The 16,247-nt window shown below is 38.7% G+C and overlaps 1 protein-coding gene across 2 annotated transcripts in view; it reads right to left on the reverse strand.

Moving 5' to 3' along the window:
• Positions 1-16,247, reverse strand: part of LOC122402766 (protein couch potato-like) — a 184,307-nt gene that overhangs the window by 12,897 nt on the left and 155,163 nt on the right. For both annotated transcript variants that reach the window (XM_043405831.1, XM_043405830.1), the window contains exons 6-7: positions 13,694-13,827; positions 6,380-6,588 (exon numbers count right to left, since the gene is read on the reverse strand). In XM_043405831.1, the coding sequence (XP_043261766.1) occupies positions 6,380-6,588; positions 13,694-13,827 (343 nt within the window). The remainder of the gene's footprint in view (positions 1-6,379; positions 6,589-13,693; positions 13,828-16,247) is intronic.

Consider the following 16,247-nt stretch of genomic DNA (forward strand, 5'->3'; position numbering starts at 1 on the left):
CCTTTTACATAAATTGCGATATCTCAAAAATGGAAAGTCGGATCGACAAAAACCAAAAACCATTTTAAAGGGGAAGGTTTACCGCTTTCAACGATGGCTCAGTTACGCAGAAAACATGAGCAGTTTCGAAACTGCACAGGTCTAAAGTTTAACTATTTTTAATACGTGTTGTTAGACTGTTCTAAGACACTGGAAACTGTAGATTCACTCCTTTCGTCTTTGCTATACATATATTTCCTATTTACATCGGAGGCTAACCAAAAGTTGGTATCAAATTTTGTCCAGTATTTTAGAAAAAATATAAATCATTCATTATAAATACATATTTATCTCAGAAAATAGACAATAAGAATAGAAGTGAATATTGTGAAAATCATTGTACGTATACTATAAGAAAAGTCGTGAAGTTAACCTCTTCACGCCCTTAGGCACATATGTGGACGTTTAGTACAATTTTAGTCAGTGTTAATAATAAATGGACCATATAAAAATAAGAAATAAAAAATCGTCCCTGAAGAGGTTAAATGGCGTTAAAATAATATTCTGTGTCAGAAATTCTAAACGAAATTTAAAAAACGGTCGTTTGGCCGGCCACGGTAGGTTTAGTGTTAATAACTCAGATATTCGTTAACATAAGACAAAATAGCTGCAATTCAATAATTCCAAATAAGTACGTAACACATTCGTACAAGCCCTATCGCGTAAGTGCAATGTCTTTTATGTAATCTTGTTCTAAAATTCAAGTGTTACAACCATCATCGGTCTGTACTAGTCGCAATCGTCGCGAGCGATTAACGATCGAGGTAAGCGATAATCGTCCCACGTGACTATCGATTATCGACTTCAACCGCGATCGTCGATTCAATTTTCGATTCAATACTTAAAACGATCCTCGATCCATCTTAGAACATTATACAGGGTGTTCGTCATCTACATGGAGAAAATTTAATGGGGGATTCTCGAGGCCAAAATAATGCGATCTTATTCTAAAATTCAAGTGTTACAACCATCATCGTTCTACGCTAGTCGCGAGCGATTAACGATCGAAGTAAGCGATAATCGTCACACGTGACTATCGATCATCGACTTCGATCGTGATCGTTTATTAAATTTTCTCCAAAACTGGCCAATACCACGGTTATTTAGGACGGAATGGGTATCGTCAAGTTTCGGATGCAATCGCGCCCCACAGGATATCGAAAAAGTTCCCCGACGACCTCGGTTTGGGCCGAATCGAGCGACGCGCGATGTCGCGTCGTCGGTGCTCGCTAGAAATAAAACTGGAAACGGTTAGCGGGTGGAATCGTGTCGCGGGGTCGGCAACGGAGTCGACGCGCCATTGAGTTCGCGGAGCATACAGGTCAAAGTTTCTTATATCGCGATGAATGAACTGGATATGACGTCGGCTGTCCGTGTCTGACGCAACGGTCTCGTTATCGATTTCCTCTTTGCGCTCGCCGCTGAAACGATCCCGCGAACGGAACCGTCGAACTTTCCGCCAAGAACGACTCCTCGCCCTCGACCAACCACTTTCCGGTATTAAATGGGCTCGATTCGCGTCTCCTCTCGGTCAGGATTTTCTTCTCACTTCGGTTAGAAACTCACAGACGAGGTATACGAGTAGATCTTAGATCCAATGTATTTTTTTTTGGCCCATTTCTCTGAGACTCTAAAGCCCCATTATCATTTTCTTCGTGTCACTCGTAACGTTGCCAACAGGTTACAGAAATGAACATATTGGTATTGCAGGGCAATGGGTTGTATGATTGAATTAAACAACAATATTACACTGTAGAAGAAATCACATATTTCTTCGTAAACGTTTCTGGCCACGCAGCATATTTTCGGTAAAGAATTTTTTTCTCGAAACTGCGTAGGAACTCGGGGGTATGTATTTTGACAAAAAATGCTTGCAATTGACCCCTGCAACTGAAAATATTTTTTCCAGAATGATTTGACATGTTTTAATTTCACCGAAAAATTTCGGCACATACTCGAACTTTTTTCTCGAAACCGAGCAGGAATTCGGGTGGATGTCTATTGGCAAAAAATGATTGCAATTGACCGTTGCAACTGAAAATATTTTTTCCAGATCGATTCGAAATTCTTTAATTTTGTCGAAAAATTTCATATCAACTCCAATTTTTTTCTCGAAAGTGTGCAGGATTTCGGGGATATGTGTATCCACCAAAAATGATTATTATTGATCTCTGCAACGAAACATAATATTTTCAAAATGATTTGAATATTTTTTTTAATTTCGCCGAAAAATGCCCCTGTAAATATTTCTTGAAAATTTGTTTTACGTTCTACGCAAATGTTGTTCAATACTTTTTTGTAGGTATTCACGAGCTCTACTTCGTAAATAAATTTCAGCGAAATACATTCACTATTGCCGGAGACTATTAGAATCAACTACTTCTTCCTCGAATTTAAAGAAACGATGCAATTGTTAATTGCCCATGCACTGCTGCATCTAAACAAAATTTGAGGGCCTACAAAAGTAGTGCTCTTCGAACCATTTATCTTTCTCCTTTGGCATTTTTTCGTAAATGCAATAATAACGGAGTTATGACTTGAAACAATTGCGTGGCCACCCTGTACACATCTCGAACGACTTCCCAATATTCCAGTCGTCTAAGGCAGGGCCTGCTAGAAAGCCTTACTGACGAGTCCACCAGCATGCCTCCTCTTTTCCATTTCTGTCCTCCTACGATTCTCAGGAGATCCTAACCGCCCCAGCGAAGCAGCACCACAGAGTTAACTTTTGACCGCTATCCATGAGAAGAGAACGCTAAAATCACCCGGGAATTTTCTCTCAGGTCCTTATAGCAGTCAGATTGGACCGCGAGGGTGAGATACCACACAAGGCGGTAAGATCCACTCGTATACCTCGTCTATGGCGGGGCCCAGCGCGGCGAATCAAGGGAAAATCGAACCGTTGCGCGACCGTACCCGCTAATTCGTCGGACTGTACCCTAAGTCCTACTTCCCCGAGCCGTAATTAGTCCGCGGAATCTCGTTACGCCGCAAAACCTCCGGGCTCTACGTATGAATTCGCAAGCAGCTGCTCGAGTTAATTACACACGTACGCACGCGCGCGACTAACCTCTACAATTTTCGGGGTCCCGCGCGTTTACGTGCATCAAGATGCACGATACGTTATCGTCAAACCGTAGCCATCTCTCCTGTATCCGAAGGAAATTTCGTATTTCCGCCTATCACTCTCTCTCTCTCTATCTATCTCAGGTCTAGTTTGGGGCTGACCCGACCGTTCGTCTCTTCCTTCCCCGTTAAATTAGGTTCGCGTTTAACAGCCCTCGGAGGAGCGAAATATCACGTTCTCGTGACTTTAAGCGTCCCGCGAAATATTATATTTTCGTAATTCGATGTCCTCGCGGAGGGAAGAAAGGAAAAGAATGAACGGCCGAGGGACCGAGATTCTCGTTACTCCGGCGAAAGAGAGTCCGTGGATGGAATTGAGTTCCAACAATTTCAGAGAACTTTGTCGCTTTACGATTTCGTTGGAACTTGCTGCACGACGGACCCTGCTGCCTTTTTTACACGTTTATATATCGGGTCGTTCGCGTGTCTCGTTCCGCGCGAGTTCCCCGGCGAGCCGATTGATTTTTAGAAAAGAGGAAACTTGAAAGTAAATTGCGTCGTAAACGCAGAGAGATCGCGAGGACGAATGGGCACTATGAGGATTGGTCAATGGCTTTGTTTGTACAGGACCCCTCCCCAACAACGATACAACCGAAGTGCTTTTTTACGTAAAAAAAATAAATCGTAAACACCGAGCGGTATTTTTTGGATAGAAATTTTGCTCTTCGAATAACTATTTCTCTCAGAGCGTGAATCACAAGGCACATCTGTAAAGTTTCTCGATTTTTATTGCAATTTTGAGGATCGAAAAGTGATCGAAAATAAGGGACACGGTTTTTATTTTATCGTTGGCAACCCAATGCTCAGATTCTAATTTGATTATAATTTTCTTATAGTTTTGTTTCTACAGGACTCCCTCCAGCTACAATGATACAACTGTAAAAAAACCGTAGTTTTTACGTAAAAAAAAAAAAATAAATCGTAAACACTGAGTGACCGAATACCCTGTATATAAAGTGCAGTGTAAAAGGCTAGTTAATAGTATAATACGCGTAGTATAATAGTTCGGGAGAGAGAAAGATCAATCCTGGAAGGAGTTGCGAATCGTACGGGGTCAGACGTTTTACGGCTAACAAGGGTAGGACACGAGCTTTCACATAGCGAATCCACATTGAAAATAAGTCGACATTGTGCCCGCCATTCGATCGTTTTCGTCATCCAGCGAAACTGGTATTCATGACACGAGCGTTTTAGGCATAACTGGAGAGGTTGAGACGCTCAAGTCTGTAACAATTCTTTTCTATTGTAATTACTATAATATTTATACAGGGATGTTCGATCACCCATGGGAAAAATTTTAATGGGATATTCTAGAGGCCAAAATAAGACGAAAATCAAGAATACCAATTTGTCGATGGAGGTTTCGTTAAAAAGTTATTAACAATTAAATTCAAAAATTTAAAATCGTTCTGAAAAAATTATTTTCGGTTGCGGGGGTCAATTACAATCATTTCTGGTGAATAGACATACCCCCGAAATTCTGCGCATTTTCGAAAAAAAAATTCAGTACGAGCGGAACTTTAAACGTTAATAACCTTTTAACGAAGCCTCTATCAACAAATTGGTATTCTTGATTTTCGTCTTACTTTGGCATCGAAAATCCCCCATTAAAATTTTACCCAGAGGTGGCCAAACACCCTGCATTTAGCTATTTTAATACGTCGTACCGCCTACTCTCGATGGCCAACATTTTGTTTGTAACCTCGTTGAAATTCACGAGTTCCCAAATTTTCTTTAATTATTTGTGAAATCGAAATGTTATTATTCCGGGGGTACTAATTTCATATACCTTTTTTGGACAGTGAATAGCTTCAGATAGAGTGGAAGACTTTTTTTTTTTTACAAAATAAAACTCCGCTGTGCTCGTGACTTCTAAAACTGTTTCCGAAATTAAGGTCCGGGGGATAAAAACGCTTGGACGCGTATCAACATATTTTCGATGTACAAGTAATGATTCTTAAAATGAACGTCGCTCCGGGGTTGGCACGTTCATTTTTCGCGCAGCAGAGGCGAACAACGAATGAAAAACAAGCATTGTTCTTCATGTCGTCTTTCGCGCTTCACTGGCTACGATGTTCAATTTACGAATCACGTTTGGGGTTCATTTTAAGAATCATTGCCGCACTATGCCCAACTATGTCCTCCTCGTGTTAGTAAAAATTATTCGACGTTGTCCACATTCTACTTGCCCATGGTACCGCATTTTCTTTAAGGGGGTATTCCTTAAACCAAAGTATTTTCAATGGTTTCTTATAAATTTTCGTTAGAGGAGGGTAGTTTGTTTTCGTTCAGTTTGCATCCGTACTTTCAGCTCTGTGTTCCGAGAGTATCCACAATTATTTTGGTATAAAAATATGCAGAATTATAGGAGTTACAAAGTAAGTGTCTTCTTAACAAAAGAAGCGTTTACACGCCTGCCACGATATTTCAAATTCTAGCCGACCGATTGGCAGGAATTTTCGACACACGTGTCTTTAAGATTCGAACTAGGATCTTAAAAACTCGATGTTTTTCACTATTTTCTTATCCTACTAAAAAAAAAAAACATAAAGTGTCGATCAAATTTTCAATTTTCAATATTTTTGCACGATTCAAGTTTCGATTATTCCCACATCCATATTGTACAAAATCCCTGTTTTCGTTTCTATTTTAAAGGACTTCGCCGGTCTTTACATCATAACTCCTATAATTTTTAATATTTTTACAAAAAAAAAACTCACTCTCGAAACACAGGCCTGAAAGTATGGATTCGAAGTGAATGGTAAAAACGATACCCTCGTTTGATAAAAATTCCCAAGAAACTCCGATAGTCCCAATTTGGGTCCCCCGTAAAAAAATCGTCGAATCGAGGCGGAGCCCGATATAACTCGGGTCGAATTCCACCGAATCGTCCCGAGATGCATCGGACTCCGCTGAGAGTCCGTCGCTTTTCCGACGGTGGGTATCCGGGTTTCGGGCTACCTGCACGCACACACACCCCCTAGCGTTCAATCCCTCCACTCCCGAGTCCGTTTGCTATTTTTGGGATTATGTTTATGAGTCTGCTCGTTGACGAAAAAATCATTCGCTGGAAGCGCAGGGAACGCGTTCTCTCATCGATGCACGGCGCGTGAACGCGTCGATTCTCCGCGCAGTGATCGTCGCGTGCGTGTCGAACGGGACCCGCACGCGGTTCTATCGACGCAAACGTTTCGACCGTACGGTGTTCTCTAACCTGCTGAAGATGTCCTTGAGCTCGTGCTCAGAAACGAATTGGCCAAGGTTCGCCACAAAGAGGGTAGAACACGGTGCATTGCTGACGGCTATGTTCGGCTGGGACGAGGGTGAACCCACCGGCGATGCCAGTGCCGGCGAGGGTAAGAAATGGGGCAGCGAGGCGTGTATCGACGTCAGCGCCGTAGGATGCGGCAGAGACATGGGCGCCTGGAAAAGAAAATTTTTATTATCGTTAGAAAATTGTTTTATAAATCTAAACCGACGAAAGCGACTCAATTCCGGCTCGATTGAATTAAGCTTAACGAAAATTCTTTGTTTCTACAGGGTGTTCCCCATTTTTTTCGTGCACATTCCAGCAGCGTGTTATACAAGTAAAAATAAGACCAGAGTGCTACGGTAACAAAAAATTCATAAATGCTTCGTTAATAAGTTACGATGAAAATACGAAATGTGACGTATTTTCATTTACTAAACAAATTTACAGTTATGTTTGAAATTCAAAGAAATTTAAAATTATAACACTGAACCTACCGCGACCGGTCAAATGACCAGTCTTTCTTTTCTCTTTTACCAGGCAACGTACTCCTAATTTTTGCATTATACGTATAGAAAGTTGTGTTCCGATGTTTATTCGTAAGATATCCGTCTATTTTGTGTTAAAAAATTTTTCAATTTTCATCAGATAGAAGATAAAACGCCCTTGAAAACGAATTTTGATCAAAGTCGATACCGTAGTTAGTTCTAGAGAAAACAACTATTTAAGACAAAGTGCTGGCTAGTAATTACGCAAACATCTTGTATTTAAATCATTTTCAATTAAATAAACAATTCATCCAGTTTTATCGTACACTAGTCGTACGATCAGTAGGAATTGCTGAATCTTCTTTGGGTATGTCACAGTAAATGTGAAAATAAACATAGAAGGCAGCAAAAATTATTGTAGCTGGTATAGTCATTGGATAGAGGATGAAATGCCCTTTAAAATGAGCGTTCGAACAAGTCGATAGCTTTGTTAGTTCCGGAGATATAGCGATTTTAATTTCAAGTCGATGCGGTGCCTAGTTTCCGAGATAGGGTTTGTTTACGTTTCGTTGTTGTGCTCGCGAGTTCATTTATCCCACGCACGCGACAATAGTAAACAGTGTGTAGTAGGTCAGCACCACGCACGCGCGACAGAGGTCCACGCATGCGCGACAGAGATAGTCGAATTAAAAAGATTACCATTTACATAAATTGCGATATCTCGAAAACGGAAAGTCGGATCGACGAAAACCAAAAACCACTTTAAAGGGGAGGCTTTGCTGCTTCTAACAATGTATCAATAATTAATAAAACACTAATAGTTTCGGAACTGCACGCGTCTAAACTTTTAGTATTTTTAATACGCGTTAATAGCCTTTTCCGAGACGGGAAGCGAGAGACAGCGGAATTAAAAAATTACCTTTTACATAAATTACGATATCTCAAAAATGGAAAGTCGTATCGATAAAAACCAAAAACCATTTTAAAGGGGAAGGTTTACCGCTTTCAACGATGGCTCAGTTACGCAGAAAACATGAGTAGTTTCGAAACTGCACAGGTCTAAAGTTTAACTATTTTTAATACGCGTTGTTAGACCGTTCTAAGACACTGGAAACTGTAGATTCACTCCTTTCGTCTTTGCTATACATATATTTCCTATTTACATCGGAGGCTAACCAGAAGTTGGTATCAAATTTTGTCCAGTATTTTAGAAAAAAATATAAATCATTCATTATAAATACATATTTATCTCAGAAAATAGACAATAAGAATAGAAGTGAATATTGTGAAATTGATTGTACGTATACTATAAGAAAAGTCGTGAAGTTAACAATTAAAAAATTATTGAAACATTAACGACTGTTAAGATCGGCGTCCATGACCGAGTTGCAGTGCGTTAATTAACGCAAGAACTGTGTCAAATGAAAATGCAGCATAATTTGCAGTAACTTTATGGCCCGCGATTAATGATTCAATAACAAGAAATTCCTTTCTCGAGTACGTCGAAGCGTATAATTCTCTCCTCGCGTATGCGCAAACGGACGGGGAGTTAATATTCCTAGCTTAATTAATCTGCATTTGAAATGTGCCTCAAACACCATATCTCGATGTACTGATTATGCAACGGAACACACAATATTTTAATAATACACGATGTTGGAATTATTCTCAACGCTGAACACAGCGACGGTCGATCAATTCGTAATTTGACGTTATAACATGTCGCTGGTAATGCCCGTGTAATTATGTATTGCGCTACTTGTCTCGGAAATCCTGCGTTGCTGCACCGCTGCATTTTCTTTCGCCGTTCGTTGCGAAATCGATCCCGCCTTCGTGGAGACCAAAATGGACTCCGGGACGGTGAATCAATTTTTGATCAAAGAACGAAGAGAGACGGATAAGAACCCGGAAAGAAATCTTCGCACGACGTCGAAATACTTTTAATTTCCAGCCGGTAAATCGGGAGTCGGAAAGTTACCGACCGTGCAAAAATAAATCCGTACGAACGAAACGAGTCCACAAAGTGATCGATGTCTTTTGAATATTAAGTTTTTTTTTGGACAGGCGCTGCGATAGTAGGCGGAATTAGGGAAATCTCGACAGTGTACTGTTCACAATAGAAACGCTTATGAAAGCAAACCGCGAATTTCGCGAATGAAATACTCTCTATTTAGCCGAGTTTCCGTCTCATTATCTCGCCGAGTGGAGTCTGCGGGATATTTTTATTCCCGTTAAGAAAATGGCGGCCTCTTTAAGTCAGAAGTGAATGCTGCCTCGTTCCTATAAAATTCAACGAACGTTTGTCAATCTCGGGGGTCTTTCTATACAGGCTCGAATTAAAATAAACTGTTTTTTTTTTAATTTAAGTTCATCGCAACGCAAAAGTAAACCAACCCTAGTTTAGTTTTGGTTTTCGGCAATTGTTTGATTTTTTTAAAAAAAGTTCAATTTTTTGGAAAAAATTGATTCATTTGTTTAAATTCAAATGTACTCATTGCAGTCTCTAGTTTTTATAGCTGAATTAGTAATGATGTGTCATTTGACTATTTATAGGAAAATTGTATTCAATTTTGTTATCCTTTTTTCGATCGACTTCCGCCATTTATCGATCAATTTGTACCGCCATTACTGACCAACAGTATTATTGTACATATTCTAGAGGCGAAAATAAGACGAAAATCAAGAATATCAATTTGTTGATTGAGGCTTTGTTAAAAAGTTATTAAAAAATTAAATTAACAAATTTCAAATCATTCTAAAAAAATTATTTTTGATTGCGGGGATCATTACAATCATTTTTGGTGAATAAACACACTCCCGAAATCCTACGTATTTTCGAGAAAAAAATTCAAGTGGGTGGACCAATTTGTCGACAAAATTAAAAAAATTCAAATCATTCTGGAAAAATTATTTTTAGCTGCGGGGGTCAATTACAATCACTTTTCGTGAATAGACATACCCCCGAAATCGTACTCATTATCGAGAAAAAAATTGGAGTAGTTATGAAATATTTCGACAAAATTGAAAAATTTCAAATCGTTCTGGAAAAATTATTTTTAGTTGCGGGGGCCAGTTACAATCATTTTTGGTGATTAGACATGACCCCGAATTCCTACTCAGTTCCGAGAAAAAAATTCCTCACCGAAAATATAATTTCAGGCCAGAAATGTCTTCCCAATATTTCATGCGTATCTTTAAAACATCATAATTTCCGAACGGATTGGAGGATTTTAATGTTTCAAAATGCAAACGACGCGTATTTAAGTGAAAAATATGTAGTAATTCCAAAACTATTCGAAATGTTCTTCTCTGTAACCCGTAAAGTGCGAAAAACCCCATGAAAATGGTCCAGTTTTCAAACGACCATAACTCTTACAATAGTGAATATATTTCAATGAAATTTTGAAACTTTTTCAACATCCTCCTTTCGATACAAAATAGCCTACCTACCATTAGAAAAAAAAATCACAAAACGAAACGAAAAAATGAGAAGTTTATCTAGGAACCCTCAAGGAAAATTCATGCAATAAGCGACTAACGATTAATTAACACACACTCACGCACACACTGTATGTTATTAAAATTGCATAAACGAGCAATGAAAATAGACACGCTCGAAGTTGAATCGTTTTTGATATTCGTTGGTATTTTATATTGAACTTGATTTCATCAGGCGATATCCTTCGCGATAGTGCGTGATAGGTACCCGCGTGAACCTGGCACAGGGCTAGACGATATTAAAAATCAATAGCTCCTGTTTGGCGAATTCGTACCCGGCAGTACCACACCGTTCTGATCGTTCTAACATCGAACAGTGCACGGTGCTCGAGCGCGCCAGAAAATGCAACGAAACAACCAAAGACGGTATATCTTTATTTACGTACGAAATTATAGTCGCGATAATTAACTCGCGAGCGTAATTTGCTTTTGGAAACTTTAACGATCTTAAAACTGGAATCGTTACGTGCAATCAAATAACACAAAGTTCCCCGGGTTCCGACCGTGTGTTTCTTAAGTTACAGAAATTTCCTGCCTTCAACTCCGGTCTGCAATTTCTCCATCAGTGTATAAACTTATTACATTAGGACCGAGTTTCGCGAAATCTCAGGATTCCTCTGTTTGATCAATGTTTCGTCTTCGAGGGTAATTTGTTCGAATACCACGTTACAGTTAACGTGTTTCCCAGGCACCAAATAAACACGTCTGTTATACAGATTTAAATTCTGAAATTTCACGCTGTCCAAAATTCGTAGTTTGTATGCGTAGTATAAAATTATACAGGGTGTTCGACCAAACCGTGGGAAAAATTTTAATGAGAGATTCTAGGAGACAAAATAAGACGAAAATCAAGAATACCAATTTGTTGATTGAAGCTTCGTTAAAAAGTTATTAACGATCAAAGTTCCGCCGGTAGAACGGCAATTTGTCCACTTATTCGAATTTTTTTCTGGAAAGTGGGTAGGATTTCGAGGGTATGTCTGATCACCAAGAATGATTGTAACTGGCCCCCGCAACTAAAAATAATTTTTCCAGAACGATTTGAAATTTTTTAATTCTGTCGAAAAATTGGTCCACCTACTCGAATTTTTTTCTCGAAAATGCGTAAGATTTCGAGGGTATGTCTGATCACCAAGAATGATTGCAACTGACCCCCGCAACTAAAAATAATTTTTCCAGAACGATTTGAAATTTTTTAATTTTGTCGAAAATTGGTCCACCTACTCGAATTTTTTTCTCGAGAATGCGTAGGATTTCGAGGGTATGTCTGATCACCAAGAATGATTGCAACTGACCCCCGCAACTAAAAATAATTTTTCCAGAACGATTTGAAATTTTTTAATTTTGTCGAAAAATTGGTCCACCTACTCGAATTTTTTTCTCGAAAATGCGTAGGATTTCGGGGATGTGTCTATTCAGCAAAAATGATTGCAACTGACCCCAGCAACTAAAAATAATTTTTCCAGAACGATTTGAAATTTTTTAATTTTGTCGAAAAATTGGTCCACTTACTCGAATTTTTTTCTCGAGAATGCGTAGGATTTCGAGGGTATGTCTGATCACCAAGAATGATTGCAACTGACCCCCGCAACTAAAAATAATTTTTCTAGAACGATTTGAAATTTTTTAATTTTGTCGAAAAATTGGTCCACTTACTCGAATTTTTTTCTCGAAAATGCGTAGGATTTCGAGGGTATGTCTGATCACCAAGAATGATTGCAACTGACCCCCGCAACTAAAAATAATTTTTCCAGAACGATTTGAAATTTTTTAATTTTGTCGAAAAATTGGTCCACCTACTCGAATTTTTTTCTCGAGAATGCGTAGGATTTCGAGGGTATGTCTGATCACCAAGAATGATTGCAACTGACCCCCGCAACTAAAAATAATTTTTCCAGAACGATTTGAAATTTTTTAATTTTGTCGAAAATTGGTCCACCTACTCGAATTTTTTTCTCGAGAATGCGTAGGATTTCGAGGGTATGTCTGATCACCAAGAATGATTGCAACTGACCCCCGCAACTAAAAATAATTTTTCCAGAACGATTTGAAATTTTTTAATTTTGTCGAAAAATTGGTCCACCTACTCGAATTTTTTTCTCGAAAATGCGTAGGATTTCGGGGATGTGTCTATTCAGCAAAAATGATTGCAACTGACCCCCACAACTACAAATAATTTTTCCAGAACGATTTGAAATTTTTTAATTTTGTCGAAAAATTGGTCCACTTACTCGAATTTTTTTCTCGAGAATGCGTAGGATTTCGAGGGTATGCCTGATCACCAAGAATGATTGCAACTGACCCCCGCAACTAAAAATAATTTTTCTAGAACGATTTGAAATTTTTTAATTTTGTCGAAAAATTGGTCCACTTACTCGAATTTTTTTCTCGAAAATGCGTAGGATTTCGGGGATGTGTCTATTCAGCAAAAATGATTAGAATTGATCCCAGCGGCCAAAAATAATTTTTCCAGAATGATTTGAAATTTTCTTAATTTTTATTTTGTTAATAACTTTTTAACGAAGCCTCGCTCAAGAAATTGATATTCTTGATTTTCGTCGTATTTTGGCCTCTAGTATCTCCCAGTAAAATTTTTCCCAAGTGTGATCGTTCACCCTGTATATCATTTGTAGAAAAAAATAATGGTGAAAATAAAAGAAGATCGAAGAAAAGACAAACAAAAATGAATATTAAAAATAAAAAATTGAATTATGAAATATAAAACTTAAAAATATATAATAATGCTGTTGATCAGTAATGGCGGTACAAATCGATCGATAAAAGGATAACGAAATCGAATACGATTTTCACTCTACTTTTGATGTATGCAGGTTGCCTATCTACAGGCGGAAATTTTAACGTTTTTCATTTCATTTTGACCTCTAGAATCGCTCGTTAAAATTTTTCCCAGGGATAGTCGAACCATTCTGTATACGAACGCTCGAAAAAAGGATGAAAATTTTCGCATAGATCGAACACGTACCGCGGAAAGTATTTTAACGTACTAAATGGTGGTAGACGGTTAAAAATGACCGCGCGTGCCGAGGATTTTCACGGTTTTGATTTCCAAAGGTGGAACAGCCTGAACGTTCTGGTGTTTGAACAAGTAACCCCCGTTATCGAGCCAGGTCTAGCCGTCGACGGCTGGTCTCGTATTCTCTACGTGCATGTCTACCTTCTAGTTGTATCGTATAGTAATCGAGTATAACGATCATGTATCACTAACGTGCATCGGGGCGCTCGTCGGCGGCTCCAGAGCTTTGTCTGCAGATAGTCAAAGATAGGAACGTACGGGGACCTGAGGATGTAACGCCTGATGGACCAGCGTCGCATGTTGGAGCGTGCCGGGTAATTCGCCAGCGGTAGAGTACGCCAGTGGATGGTGCCACAATTCAGGACCACCAGGGAAGAACGGGTTCCCTAGGTCTGCAATAGAACATACAGTTAGTGTGAAAGGTTTACACGGCTACGGTAGTATCGATGGTAACGATCAACGATGTTTAATTGAATACGCGAGTCGCGTTTACGGATCACCCTGGGTGACTCGAGCGATGCAGGAACTTACCGTTATCGGTAAAATACGATACATTTGACCGTTCGGCGGATTCGGTTACTTTACTTTAAACATATTCAACGTGGATGTTAAAAAGTATGCGTACTGTAATAAATTTCAACAAAAATTTTGTAGATCTTATGGAACGTATTCTTAGAAATCTCAAGAAAAAAAATTAAAAACAGTTTATATTTTCAATGAAGATATCAACGAAAGTCCTGAACATGGTCGAAGATACACGGGTGATAGTAACAAGTATGCAGTTCCTGTTTTTATAATATTGTTTGTGTAATAATTGTAAGGTGATCCATGGAACGTCAACATAATTATCATCGGTATACCTGTGGACGTTGTCGATATTGCGTTCTCGATTCGAATATAAGTAACTTTAACGGTACTAAAATGAAACTTCCTTCGTTTATTCCTTCGTGAAAAATACCCGCAGAGCTTATCGAAAAGATTAAGCGAACGAATCTTTGGTTGAACCGGCAAGAGAAGTTAGAGCAAGCGCGTTAGACGCGATCGATACTTCCTATTTTAATTAAATCGACGTCGTCCTCGTCCAACGAATATATTAAAAATCGTCATCCACTTTGCCGGAACAATTGTATCATTGCGTCGTCGAACAATTTCCAGTCGATCGAAGAGCATTCTTATCGATCCGGCCGTATAATCGCGAACGTTACGCAATACGAGCAATCGTCCGCAGATACCATTTTGATTAAAGAATTATCAGCGAAAAATGGCAATCGTTGTTGCTAATGTTATTGCGCCGTGTTCATTTTGTTCGAGCCGACGCGTTATTAGACGGTGCCTGGTCGTAAGTTCCCACAACCACAGCGAGGATTATTTACAGCGAAACTACATAATGGCGTGATACCATCGAACGTAATCACAGTCGTTGCACGGCAGAAACATTACGTACTTCTTGGAAACGCGTGTCGGAAAACGCTTACGATTAGCCGCCACCGACAATGAGTGGTCGCTTCTCGAGGTCCGTCTGATCTCCTCAAAGAATGGCATTACACGTTTCTTATCGAACGTTCGAGGTCGCGAGGCGCATTGTTCGCGTTTGGTCGTCGATTTCGAAAGGCTTTTTGGCAACGTAATTTTCCTCGAGCAGAGAAATTTTATGTGGAATGCGATGCGATGATCGGAGAAACTGTCAAATCTTATGTATCCAGACTCGTGTATTTAAATCGACGTTTATAAACTTTTTATTTATTTATTAATTTATAAAATACGAATAATAAAATTAACAAATATTTCCTGATTAATTGATGTCGGAAATTAAGTTAATAATATTATTATATCCCTTTGAAAGTATCCCGAATTTTTAGCACACTATTCTTTCATCCATATTAAAATGATTTTATAAATTGCAGTTTTGTGCATCGATCCTTTTATCGGGCGTTTCTTTCCAACTTACCTCACGAGTGCTCTGTTGTATTTAAATCGAGATTTTAAGGTGGTCAAGACGGTACCAATATGTTATTATTTTCCAAAAATTTTTTAACTGTTTCATCATTGTCGCGTTGAAACGCTTTATTATTTCTGAATTCTTCTATATAGGAAAACAAATTCTCTTTTAACGACTCTATGAACTTCATTGCAATAAATTTTCAACATGGACGACATTTAAGCAGTATTAGAAGCCATCGCCGTGTTTTACAGTGGGTGTTATCAATTTTTCTTGGTATTCGGTCTTACGTTTATTTGTTGCAGTTTGTGTAAATTGTATTAACATAAACAATGCTCTGCACGTGCATTCTTATACCCTATATATGCCTATATACAGCTGTGCATTCGATAAAAAAATGTATTATTATACAGTTTCGAACAAATTCTAAGACCAATGGTTTGGTGCATAACCTAAAAAATTTCTATTCACGAAACTATTTGAATCCAGTAAATACTAAAGCATAAATACCTTTTTTTACAAGACTCGTTTTAAATTATGTTACAAAAATAAAAATTGAATTCTATTTTACCAGTCCGTCAAAAATTTGCGAGAAGTTCGAGAAACTCTGTGTTACGTTTTGTACACGGTGTCCAAATCGGGCGAACGATGCATCTACATGCAACGATAATCGGAAATGTAGAATAAAATTTGTTCGCATGTTGCTTCGTTAGCGACATAATTGCATTCGAAAATTTCTCGTGTACGCTTGCAATTGTGTACGATTCAACTGGTGTGTTTGTCCATTATTCACTGTTTCTACTTCTACCCATGACCACGCTTTACTCTACTGGATTTCCTCGAAAACGAACCATTGTGCAAACAAATACTATT

Source organism: Colletes gigas, unplaced genomic scaffold, assembly GCF_013123115.1.
Source record: "Colletes gigas isolate AHSC1104 unplaced genomic scaffold, ASM1312311v1 Colletes_gigas_Sc00039, whole genome shotgun sequence".
In the NCBI taxonomy this organism is placed as follows: domain Eukaryota; kingdom Metazoa; phylum Arthropoda; class Insecta; order Hymenoptera; family Colletidae; genus Colletes; species Colletes gigas.